The sequence below is a fragment of the Balaenoptera acutorostrata genome, chromosome 1 (assembly GCF_949987535.1).
Source record: "Balaenoptera acutorostrata chromosome 1, mBalAcu1.1, whole genome shotgun sequence".
Classification (NCBI taxonomy): Eukaryota; Metazoa; Chordata; class Mammalia; order Artiodactyla; family Balaenopteridae; genus Balaenoptera; species Balaenoptera acutorostrata.
The window spans coordinates 15,779,594-15,792,648 of NC_080064.1; the positions used below are offsets into that span (position 1 = coordinate 15,779,594).

The 13,055-nt window shown below is 46.8% G+C and overlaps 1 protein-coding gene across 1 annotated transcript in view; it reads left to right on the forward strand.

Annotated features, from left to right (window-relative positions):
* The window catches only part of VWA5B1 (von Willebrand factor A domain containing 5B1), a 39,714-nt gene that overhangs the window by 15,847 nt on the left and 10,812 nt on the right, over nucleotides 1–13,055 (forward strand). Inside the window, exons 8-14 of the mRNA XM_007175053.2 lie at nucleotides 954–1,064; nucleotides 2,943–3,145; nucleotides 3,614–3,728; nucleotides 5,528–5,713; nucleotides 7,621–7,804; nucleotides 8,669–8,859; nucleotides 12,460–12,661. Of these exons, the coding sequence (XP_007175115.2) occupies nucleotides 954–1,064; nucleotides 2,943–3,145; nucleotides 3,614–3,728; nucleotides 5,528–5,713; nucleotides 7,621–7,804; nucleotides 8,669–8,859; nucleotides 12,460–12,661 (1,192 nt within the window). The remainder of the gene's footprint in view (nucleotides 1–953; nucleotides 1,065–2,942; nucleotides 3,146–3,613; nucleotides 3,729–5,527; nucleotides 5,714–7,620; nucleotides 7,805–8,668; nucleotides 8,860–12,459; nucleotides 12,662–13,055) is intronic.

Consider the following 13,055-nt stretch of genomic DNA (forward strand, 5'->3'; position numbering starts at 1 on the left):
TGTGCCAAGGCAGAGCCAACATAAATAAAGATCTCCGAGCTATGCTTTGAAAGCCTCAGTCCTGTTCTCAGGTTTTAGGATCCAGTGCAATTCCTTAACCCTCTGAGCCTCAGTTTCCTTATCTGTAAAACAGAGGCATTGATACTAATATGTATCTCACAGGGTTGGTAATAATAACCATTTACTGAATGTTTCCTGTGTGCCACACTGAGGTTCAGAGGAGTGATATAAGTAGCCCAAGGTCAAGTTAGTTATAGCAAAGGTGAGATTGAACCCCAGATATGTTTAACTTCAAAGTGTATCTCCTTAACCACTATGCTATAATACATGTTATAGAGGTTAAATGAGATAATGAATACAAAGTGCTTAGCATATAGTAATTGCTTGACATTTATCATTGCATTGTGTCATCATTATCATCAATATCATCATTTTCCCTCTTGTCATCTCCTCCACCTTCTCTCTTTGTCATTATTTTTTAGACTATACCTTGATCAAAGTCTCCTGGTGTTGCATAGTTAAATAGGTTAAGACTCTTTAATGCTCACAGACCTTGAAGCAGAACGCTGCTTCATCATCAGTGGGACCCGGACCAGGCCACGTGCCTCTCTTAGACATCAATTTTGTTTTGGTGGAAGGGGGTGGGCGCTCCCTGCTCTCCTTACCGCTCAGGGTCAGTAGGAGGTGAAACGAAACTGGAAAACTGTAATAGAATGGCTTTGAGAAATCAGACTTGCTACACAGATGAGGAGTTTTATGATGATGGCTTTGGCTCAGCCTCTGGTCAACATCAGAGAATTTCTTTATCTGGGGGAGAAAGTGATGTTGAGTGCAGACAGAGGGTGAAAGGTCCACTTGGAGGCTGCTTCTGTGCTGGTATGAGAACAATGCTGTGTGGTGGCCAAGGTAAGAGCTCCTTCCTGCATCCTAAAAATTCCTTTCTTACCTGTCAGGATGCCATGCTGGTGGCTCTTAAGAGCCTCATGCCAGCCTGCCTCTTCAATGTCATTGGGTTTGGATCCACGTTTAAGACCCTCTTCCCTTCCAGTCAGACCTACAATGAGGTAAGGAGGGGGCATGGCTGGGACCAGAAGGGGTCAGGTGGTGAGAAACAGAGGCAAGGAAGGAAAAGGAAAGAGGAGGTAACCCCGAGGCCTGCCCTCATAGAACCTGTTCACCCATATAGAACCTAGATGATGCCAGGAGCAGAGAACCAAAGGGAGGCTATCTCCATGTAGGCAGTCTTCTCGCCTCCCCCCTCCTTAAAATAAAGATCATGTGGGGCAAAGTATGGATGTACACTGGGAGGGGGTAGAGGGAAGGGATAGGGAGAGGATATATCTTAGGCCTCCCACTCACTGAAGCCTCCATCTCATTAGAATGATAGACTCGTGCAAAGTTGAGCTAAAGGAGTGAATAGCAAGGGATAGAGGAGTGAATAGGTGGGCGAGTGGGCTAAGAATGGTGCTCACATGGCTCAAGGTAACAGTCTGTAACAAGAGGACCCTTGGCCCCAATAGGATGTTCAAAATGGGAGCATCCTAGGGAGTTCCCTGGTGGCCTAGTGGTTAGGATTCCGGGCTTTCACTGTTGTGGCCAGGTTCAATCCCTGGTTGGGGAACTGAGATCCCACAAGCCATGAAGCACAACCAAAAAAAAGGCAGGAGGGTGGCGGACATCCTACCCAGGTCTAGGAACAGGAAGGAAGGAAAGGAGGGAGGGATGGAGGGAGGGAGAGACAGTGGGTGGGAAAGGAGGAAAGAAGGGCATAGGAGCCACTTTTCAATTAAAAATAACTTATTTGTCGGTTTTTTAAATACAGAAATAATATATATTGATTGTCCCACAACTTTTAAATCTAGATAATCAAAACGAAAAATTTGAAAATCTCCCATGATCAGTCAGAAAAAAAGAAAAACCACTGTTAAGAGCTTAGTATAAATCCCTTCTTGCTCTAAGCATTTACATACATTTTCAATAACGGTAGGATTAGAACTCCCATACTTTCTGTAACCTATTTTTCTAACAAAACAGCCTATCATGAGCATATGTCCATGCTAGTAAGTATTAATCTGCAACATAATTTTCAATAGCTGCCTACTATTTCACTACATAGATAGGCTGCGACTTATTTAACTAGACCACTACAGGTGGGCATTTAAGTTGTCTCCATTTTTTTCTATCTAGTTATCTTTGCAGCAAATACTTTGCATACATCCTTAATGATTCGCTTAGAATAAATGCCTAGTCTTGCTGGTTCCAAAGGTACATATACATTTTAAGACTTTTGATATATTCCATTACTCCAAGTGTGGATGTTGGAAGAGCATCTTCCTGAGTCAGGAGCAGGAAAACATCTGATATCCAGTGAGAATCTGTCCTCGCTACAGTGACGTCCATCCAGTGTCAGGAATCCTTGGCCAGTTGGGTGTCACAGTGTGGGTCCAGGAGGGAGGAAATCTGAAACCCAGATTGGGGAAATGGTTTCCTCAGAGTATCATAGGGATTTAGTGCCACAGTCAGGCCAGGACTCAAGTCTTAAGATTTCTAGTCTAGTGGTCTTTCCACCATACCTCCTGCCTCACTCACCAGAAAAGGAAACCTCATTTGTGCTGAGCAGTTAGGGCTTGATGCGCTACCTTTTCCAGGGGTGTTTATATTTTTAAAGAGGAACAAAGAAAGGACAACAGTAGGTTAATACATCATGAATGGTGGCATTTGGGGCATTGGTAGGTGGTGTTATTGGGCAGACTCACACCGAAAAGTGGCCACCTATTCTTCCTGTGCGTGGGGCAGAGATGAAACTGGGAACATGAGCCAGCTCCAGTGAGGCTGAACTAAGATCCAGGGAAACAGAGGATTCATCCTCCAAGGGGCTTAGAGCCTCCACACCATATAATGACCCTGGGGATGATTTCCCTGCCCATGACCCTTCTCTGCAGGAGAGTTTGGCCAAGGCCTGTGACAACATCCAGAGGATGCAAGCCGACATGGGTGGCACCGACATTCTCTCCCCGCTCAAGTGGATCATCCGGCAGCCAGCACTCCGAGGCCATCCGAGACTCCTCTTCCTGATCACAGATGGTGCCGCCCACAATACCGGGAAGGTGCTGGAGCTGGTGCGAAACCATGCCTTCTCCACCAGGTGGGCACAGGCTGAAGGTTTAGGGCTCGGTTATTCTGGGCTGCCCTGGGCTGGGGATGTCAGAACTGGGGCAACGTGGAAAATGCCAGGAGGAGAAGAGGGGACCCACAATTCCTACCGAGCTTTGCTTCCAGGATGGTGTGGCCATCTTCAAAGTTTGCCTTTTCCCCACAGTGGTTCAGGAGGGATAAGATGCCCACACCTCCGCATCCAGGTCTCAAAGAGCAGTCTAGGCAGAGGAAGTCCTACCTGCTTCGACTCTGTGCTGGGCTGGGAGGTGATGGGCTGCCCATGTGTGAATGTGAGTGCCCGCTGATGGCCCTCTTTCTTCTCCCTCACCCTCTACCTGAAGCTGGGGCCAGCTCTGAGATAGCTCTGCTGGATCTTGATCCACCCCTTTCCCCATCAGGGGACAAAAATGGCAGAGAGGATGGGAAGTAGCAGCCTCTCTTGTCCCCCCTCCTCCAGGTGCTATAGCTTTGGAATTGGCCCCAACGTCTGCCACAGACTGGTGAAAGGGCTGGCAACTGTGTCCAAGGGCAGTGCTGAGTTCCTGGTGGAGGGAGAGCGGCTGCAACCCAAGGTAGGCAGAAGGGCCTCCGTCTCTTCTGGTGCTGGGACCTCAGAGGCCCACATTGGTCACACAGCAACTCAGTGGTGGAGCTGGGATTTCACCCCAAGTCTGAGCACTCCACTAGGCTACACTGCACCCCAGTGAAAATCAGAGTTGGAGGCCACAGAGTGGACAATTCCTGGAGCTAGTTCAGGACACTAGATGCCCTGGTCTCCAGCCACTGGCTCATATGCTCCATCCACTGGCTGGGCAGGTTTGGGGCTCCCAAAGGAGTCACTGCCTCTATGGATAGGAGTTGTGCTTGGGGTCATTGCTGGCCATGTTCCTGATGATGACAAATGATGGCTCAGAAGAATCTAAAGGACCCAGAAATCAAGGCAATTATAGTCTTCTCTCCATGTCCTGCATAATTGGCACAAATAAGCCAACACTTAGAAAATCCCTGTGTCAGTCCAGACCTTCCAGGAACAAGAAACAGAGCTGAAGTTAAGAGTGCAAGAGGGGGCTTCCCTGGTGGCGCAGTGGTTGAGAATCTGCCTGCCAATGCAGGGGACACGGGTTCGAGCCCTGGTCTGGGAAAATCCCACATGCCGCGGTGCAACTAGGCCCGTGAGCCAAAATTGCTGAGCCTGCACGTCTGGAGCCTGTGCTCCGCAACAAGAGAGGCCGCGTTAGTGAGAGGCCCGCGCACCACGATGAAGAGTGGCCCCCGCTTGCCGCAACTAGAGAAAGCCCTCGCACAGAAACGAAGACCCAACACAGCCATAAATAAATAAAATTTAAAAAACAAAACAAAACAAAACACACACACACAAAAAAAGAGTGCAAGAGGTTTCTTGAGGGATAAAATCTGTAGAAGGGAAAAGAGGAGGAAACAGGAGGGAAAACTTTTTAGTCCACGTGCAGATGCAACACTTGTGAAAGGGAAGGAGGGGAGCAGGATTGGTCAGGGAGAGCCTCAGACTGCAGTGCAGGTCTGACAGGGTCTCAACCAACCCACCAGGGATCTCTGGAGCAAGAATTGCCCATTAGGTTGTCTATCTTGGGTGGAAAGACCAGGCACTAATATCCCTGCCATGCTCATTTGTTGCCTGGGGGCTTCCAGGGAGAGGTGTGAACTTGGTTTGAAAGCTGAGGCATTGCACATGGAGACTGTCATCTAACTGCATTCCTTGCAGCAAAAGAACATAGTCTTTCTCGAAGGGAAATTTGAGAGTGCACCTCTATGGCTGCCACAATCCTCAAATCATTTTTCTCCAGCTTTGCAGTACATTTGAGGAAATCATCCTAGGGGATGTTAAACCACTGTCGAAGTGCTAAACCAGCTGTCATTTATTGAATGCCTATCATGTGGCAGATACTTCAAATGCAGTATCTTCCCAACTACAGGTAATCTTCCCCACTACACTGAAAGTTGAGAATTACTAACTCCCTTTAACAGAAGGGGACACGGGGGCCCAGGAAGGCAAATTGACTTGCTCAAGATCACTATTCAGTCCATGTTTTGAGACAAACTTTCTGTGTGCCCCAGGCTCATCACAGCCCTACTCTGAGTCTTAGGTTTTTCTCATTTATAAAATGCTAAGCTTAGAGAAGGTGAAAGCAAAGATCTGCTCCAACTCTGATGTTCTAGGAGTCTAAGAGGCTCAGAGTCATGTTTGCTGCTGAGCAAGCTGCCCAAAGTCTACTGTCACTTCTTCCCTGCTACCTCTTCTCATGCTCACACCCACGTGGTCTTCGTGCCCCTCATCTGTGCATATCCCCGTTCACACATCCCCCCCAACCTGTGTTCTGACCCTGTCCAACAGATGGTCAAATCCCTGAAGAAGGCCATGGCCCCAGTCCTGAGTGATGTGACCGTGGAGTGGGTCTTCCCTGAGACTACCGAGGCCCTGATCTCACCTGTCAGCACCAGCTCCCTCTTCCCTGGAGAACGGCTGGTGGGGTATGGCATTGTATGTGATGCCTCCTTATACATCTCCAATCCCAGAACAGTAAGTATTTTAGAAATTCCAGGGGTCAGTGGGGGTCCAGAACCCTTCCCACAAAGCCATCCTTGGCTGGAAAGACAATTTATTTGTGGCAGCTAGGAGCCAATTGGATCTGGGTTTACTCTTGTGGGGTATAGTTGTCAGGCCATGGGCATTCAGTCATGGTGACACTGCTTGGGTAAATGCTACCATCTCAATATGTGGTTCTCAAGATCCCCTGCAAGAGGAGAACTTGGGGAACATGTTTAAAATGCAGAGCCCTAGCTCCAACCCAGGTCCCCTGAATAAAAATCTCTGAAGATAAGGCCCAGGAACCTGCATTTTGCATAGTCTACTCAAAGTGATTTTGATGAATAGTTCAATTCAGAACAATGGCACTCAGATTTCTTTCCCTGAACACTCTAGACAGATCATATCTCCTTAGATGAACTTGTGTTTTATTTATTTACATGGATAATTCTCTTGTATGTGGTGGCAGAAGTGGAATAAAAATGAGGAACTTCTCAAAGGGAGGTGGAATCCATGCTAAAATGTAGAAGATTGCCTGAGATGCTATTTCCTCATCTAGCTTCCCTCTTTAGTAAGTCTCTCCACTCCCCTTTAAAGAATTTGTCATCTTGCTTTGTCTTTAAGCAGGAGTCACAAACTCAATTCCTAGAGGGACTGGGCAGGTATAAAATGAACAAAATGGGCTTGTTGTAAAAATTAAAGGGACAAATGTCATGAGAGATAGCAGACATTCCCCATATAGAGGAAGTAAGGGGTGGTGAGGAATACAGCAAACTGGAGAGCACACACTCTGTCTAAATGCTCAGCCCCTACTCGGCTCTAACAATCAGTTACCATGCAAGAATGTGGACCCTATGTTAAATGTGTTTCCAACCTTTCAAGAGAAGTTAGAATTTTATTTGAAATTTCCAGATTTTAAAATGTTATGGAATCTCTTAAGAACCATGGTCAGTAATGGTAAAAGTGTTTTGGAGATTAGAGTGTTCAACTGCAGGGAGAACATGCTAAACAAAATGCTGGTCAAGACTTTGCACAGTCTAGGCCTTTCTTGGAGGTCTGAGAGGTAGCAGATCATCCACAGACCTTACTACTAGCAGGGACTGCCAAATCTATTCTCCTTTCGTTACCCATGAGACTGGCAATGCTTTCTCCTACTACTAGAAGAGTTGTTGGGTAAGGGTATAATCGTGACTTACCCTCCCGGAAGGTGATCTAGAAATAACTAATAAAATTAGAAATGTATACCTTTTCAACCCAGAAAAACCTCCTAAGAATCAAACACATAGAAATAAAAGTGATGTAATAGATTCATGGTCAAGGATTTATTGTAGCCTTTTTTACGGTGGCAAAAAAAAATGGCCACAAAGTGAATGCTTAATAAAAAGGGGTAGTAGAATAGCGTACAGCCAAATGTTTAAAAGAATAGTTGATGTGAAAGATTTCCAAAATGTTTTAAGTGCAAAGTTCAAGCTACTGATAAATGTAAGTAATATGGTCCAGCTTTTGTAACACAAGATGACCCCTAAAAGCCCTTATACTTTTATATGTTTATATCATGGAGAATGGAACGAAAGGAACAGATGGTTCATGCTGTTATTTTTGGTTATCTATTCGGAGACAGCAGTAGCATTTAGAATTACACTTTTTTTAAACATTTAATAAGGAATATAATTAAAAATATAAACAACATAAGTGATATGAAAAACCACTTCCATTCACCATCCCTTAAATTTCGGCAGAAGTCTGCCTAAATTCCCCAAGCAAGCAAAAAACTTTCTTATTATTTCGGTTCTTCAAAGGTAGAACCTGCACCATCTCCTCTCCCACCCCTTGCTGCCCTTTGGATGTCCTTCCTGACATCCAGCCTCACTCTAAGCCCTCTTTTCTCTCCCTCCCTCCAGGACAAGAGAAGACGATACAGCATGCTACACTCTCAGGAGTCCAGCAGCTCTGTCTTCTACCACTCACAGGATGAGGGGCCTAGCCCAGACAGCGGAGACTGTGCCAAGAGCTTGGGGACACCCTTCACCCTGAGGCAGGCCAAAGGTGCCCAGCCATCCAGCGGAGACTCCACCACCAATCCTGGTCAGTCAGTTGCTCTTTGTGCTTCACTCCCTTCTCCAGGGAGGCCATGATTGCTACATTTTCACTGCACACTTATTATGTGTTAAGCACGTTTTACAATCTCATTGAACGGTTAGCAGCTGTGGAGGTGGGTACTATAATACCCATTTTACAGATGAGGAAACTGAAACTTGGAGAATTTTAGCAACATGACTAAGCTCATGGAACTTGAAAGAGGTAGAGTACAGATAAAGAGTTTAGACCTGTCTTCCTCCAAAACCTCTTTATGGTTTTAGTTTCCATTCAGAGGGTAATTACTGATGACCTACTAAGGCTAGGTACTGAGCGCAGTGTGGGAAGCCAAGATGAATCAAACATGGCACTTGTCCCTCAGAAGCTCTCCATCTAGTGAGAGAGATACAACTGGCCTTAACTCTCTTAGAAAGCAGAATGATATGGACCACAAGAAAGTTTAACAAACTGTAAGGATCCCAGGGAAAGGAACATCTGGTAGAGGATATTAACAGAGACATAATGAGGGCACTGGTTCTTAGAAGTGGGAAGGGAGAGGAGATTCCAGGCAGCAGAAACTGCCTGAGCAAAGATGTGGAGGTGTCATACCTAGGAAACTCATACACAGCTGGTATATTTGGAGCACATAATACCTTAAAAAATGAGCAGAAAGGAGAGTAGCTGGGTGGATAGATTAGAGCTAGGTTAGGCAAGGCTTTGAATGCCAGGTGAGGTGAGGCATCTGCACATATTTCAGTAGGTAAGCAGTGGAAAACTCAAGAAGTTTCCAAGCAGGAAAGGGGTACGCAAGCCCCTCTCTCTTTCCCCACTGTCCTCCACCCTGATGGCTTCCCTGTCACCACTCCTGCCCAGGTCTAGACTTCTCCCAGCGACGGCGGGCATACAGCACCAACCAGATCACCAACCACAAGCCCTCTCCAAGGACCCTCACGGCCAGCGACCCCACAACAGCTGCCAGGAGATACCCACTGAGGAAAACCAAGCTGCAGGACCTCACCAAGCAGACCAGCCTGGATGCCCCGCGGTGGCAGATTGATTTGCAGGTACCCAAGTAGGGCATATTGGAGTTGGGGGTGGCCACGGATGGGGAAGAGCTCTGTCTCCTGCTTCAGCCATAAGGATGGAGCTTGACCACAATTTACAGTGAAGTGAGTCACCACTTCCTCCTTTTTCTGGATCTTCACTTGCCTGACCTCCAATGACAACTTCCTAATAATGATACCCATTGGTCAATGACATCACCCATTCTCTGCTCATAGAACTTCCCAGTTGGCAAGGAGCACCCCCATCTACACTCTCATTTGATTTTACAGCACCCCTTGGAAAGGAGGGAATGTGGGGGCCGGCCACCCCCACTCCGTACAGATGTGGAAATTGAGGGTCAGAGAGGTAAAGTGACTTACCCAGGGTCACACAGCCAGTCAGGGGATTGCAGCCAAGGACCTTCTTCCCGAAAAGCCCTTCCTTTCCCCTCTCTGTTACCTTCTGCACCTTCTGAAAATCCCAAGGCTGTGCATTCACCCAGGGCAGAGATCATCTCGGAGTCAGAAGCACAGCAGGACCAGTCATCCAGTGTCCAGCCAGACCAGGGTTTCTCAGCTCCCACACTATGGACACGGGAATTCTTTGCTGTGGAGGCTGTCCTGTGCACTGTGGAATGTTGGGCAGCCTCCCTGGCCTCTATCCACTGGATTCCAGGAACAATACCATCCTCAGTCAGGACAGCCAAAAATGTCTGCAGACACTGCCAAACGTCCCCAGGGGAGGGGGGCAAAATCACCAGGTTGAGAATCACTGTCCTAAACCAAATTGGTATTTGCTATTATCTGTATGCCTTACCCCATTTTCTTAAGGATGGGCTTTATGTAGCTTTGTCATTGTGAGTTCCATAAAAGTAGCCTTTCGCTCTCCCATTCCCACCCATAACCCCCATCCCTCCCCACCTCCAAATACACATAAGCCCCCTATGCTCCCCAACGGCGGGGACACTGCCACCTTTCCCCTGAGGGCTCTTCTCTGTGCTTAGCCAGGAACCACCCGATGCAGTTGGAAGATACTGACCTTGGAGTCAGGCAGACTCTGCTCCTCAAGCATGTTGCTTAACCTCTCTGAGCCCCCAATTTCTTCATCTATGGCATGAGGATAATAGCTTGTCAGATGACTGAGCTAACAGTCATCACCAGATGTTTACTGGGAGCCGACTGTAGGTGGAGGACTCTTGCAGCATTGGCCGATAAAAGATGAAGTGCCTAGTGCAGCACCTGGCATACAGTAGGTGTCCTTTAAATGCAACTCTACTTGGTGAGAGCTCTGGGCAGCTGGGCAGCTCTCCTCCTCACTTCTGGCCCATCTTTGTTCATCTCTCCCCATTCCCTGCTTGGCTTCTTCCACAATCCATCTCCAATACACTTGTGTGAATGCATATGCATGCACACACACACACATATATACACTCCCTGCAGCCTATGGCTGGGTGAACGGGGCTGAATCTTAGACTAACTTGTTGCTATGGAAACTGTAGCAGCTTCTGTTTCTCAGTGTGCTGGTGATGGTGGGGCAGGGGTAGGGGGAATCCCAGTCTCTGCTGTGGTAGAGAGGTTAGGGATGCCCTGGGACCCAGCAGCCTTGGCTGGGTACCAGTTCCCACTGAGGCCGTCCTAAGAGGGAGCAGTCCCTTTCATCTCCCACACCCTTGTACCATCCCCAGGACCTCAGGCTCAGAGGAAACAGGAAGGATGAATCTAGCCCCTGCCCCAAGGAGAACCCATCTAATGGGGAGAAACAGTCCTCTTTCCAGTAAATATTTGATAGAGATGAAAAAGACCCCATGGTTAACTGTTAGCCTAAAAATTAAGAGGCACTTTTTCTCTCTGTTACACCTAATAAGTGCCTTTGTCCCCCCATCCCCTCCTCCTTCCAGGCAGATGTATGTGTTCCCAGAGGCGCAAAATTTATTTTTAACTAATTTAATATTCTTTAATTACAAAAGTAATACTTACTCAGGGTTTTCAATAAAAAAAACTCTCGAACAGTTCATTTGAATATAAAGTAAAAATAAAAGTCCCCCTCCCCTGTGCCCTGACCCACTTGGTTTTGGGTGTTTCCTTCCAGAAATACTACACACACTAAAAAACTCACATATGTGACACACGTATATGTTTTGAACAATCATATATACAAACTGCTCTCCAATTTACTTTTTAAATGTCTTTTTAATTCACTTTTTATATGCAGTAACATTATTCTTTTCAGTGAACAGCTCTATGAGTTTTGACAAATGCATGTAGTCATGTAACTCTCTCCACTATCAAAATATAGAAAGTTGCAATTTACTTTTTTGAAATAAACTTTATCTTGGACATCTTCCCGTACTGGTTTGGAAAAAATCCACCTCTTTCATTTCACTGTTGTATGGTGTTCCATTGCATGGATGTACCATAACGTATTTACCAACCCCTAGCGATGGACATTTAGACAGTTTCCAGATTTTCACTTTTACAAACAGTACCGCAATAAATACACAATATGGGCACACGGATATTTGCATCCTTGTGTATTACCACAGAATTAAATTCCTAAAAGTGGAATCGCTGGGTCAAAGGAGATTGTGCATCTTGTTGAGAGATAGCACGCTGCTAAATCATTCTTTTACAAGTGTGCTTCAGTGCACAGTCCCAGCAACAGTCCATGAGAAACTGTCTCCTTGTCGACAACTATGGTTGTCATCAAACATTTAAATATTTGCTAATCCAGAAGATTAAAAAAATCATAACTTATTTCAATTTAGAGCAATGCTCATGAGACTGAGCATTTTTTCATGGGCTTATAGAATCCTCTTCCTGTGAACTGCCTGCAGATGCCCTTAACCCATTATTCTATTGAGTTTATCTCCCTTCTCCTCCACCCCAGTGATTTATAAGAGCATTTTCTTGAAAATGATCTTTGTCATGTGTGTTGCAAATATATTTCCCAGTTTATTCCTTGTCTTTTGAAGTGTTTTGTACTAGCACTAAGCAGATTAAATCCAAAAAACAGAACAGAAAGTCCAGAAATAAAACCAAATATACATGACAGCTTTGTCAGGATAGAGGTAGAGAATTGATAAGCCATAGGGACTCAATGAATGAACTGTATTCAGTAAATGGTGATGACGCTTGTACTCTTCATAAAATCAAAGAAAAGGCTGTTTTCTATTTCTTTACATCAAAATAAACTTTTTTGTGAATCAAAGATTTAAACAAACAAAAATAGAATCACAAAAATTCTAGAACTTTTTTTAGTAGGGAAGACTTTTTAAGCATGACAAATGAGAAGACATAAGGGAAAAGGCTGATAATTATAACCACAAACACACACAGAGTTTTAAACTTTATGGCCAAAAACAAAAAAGGTGGGTTTAGAATATTATCCATGGCATGTGATTTTCCACGGTTTTCCTGGTTTGGACTTTATCCATGGTTTGGGATTATTTGTGTTGAGGTTTCTCATGGGTAGTGGAGAGCAGGTCATGTGTCCTTGGGTACTACAGGGGCAGTCCCCCAGGAGGAGCTGGGGTAGCCAGGGAAGGAGTTGTGGCTGGGAGTGGAGGGAAGGGGGCCAGCCACCAGGAGCTCAGCCTCCTCCCCTTCCTCTTGCATTCTTAGCCCTTGCTGAACAGTGGCCTGGACCCGAGCCAGGGCCCCAGACTCTGGGGTCCAGGGGCCCGCAGGCCCTCTCTGCTGCCCCAAGGCTGCCAGCCCTTCCTGCCCTCCAGCCAGGAGACCCAGGCTTGGAGCCCCATGAAAGAGCTGGATCTTGGGTCTGGCCTGAAGCCTGCTTCAGACAGCTGCAGCCCTGGGGAGCTGGGTAAGTGCCCACAGGGTCCAAGACCCGACTGGGGACAGGGAGGAATCCTAGGCTGTAGCCCAGCCTAGGGCATCTGGGCTGTGGGGGGCATCTGCTGCGGCCCATCCCTCCCAATCCCTCTCTCCCAATCAACCTGGCCCTTGGGCTGCCTGTGAAGCTCCCAGGTGTCCTCCCTGCGGAGTGACCCGCCACCCTACCTGGCCCCCTCAGGTACTGGCTTCCTGAGAGGTGAGTCTGCCCTACTCTCGGGGACAAGCCAGTGCCACCCCTGCTCTCCTAAGGAAAGAGTTGTGTGTTCCCTGGGGGCGGGAGGGGGGAGGGGGACTGTCCTTGCTTAGGGGTGTCTGCATCCTGGGGAGGGATGATGTCGCCTGGGAATGGACTCCCTGTCCTG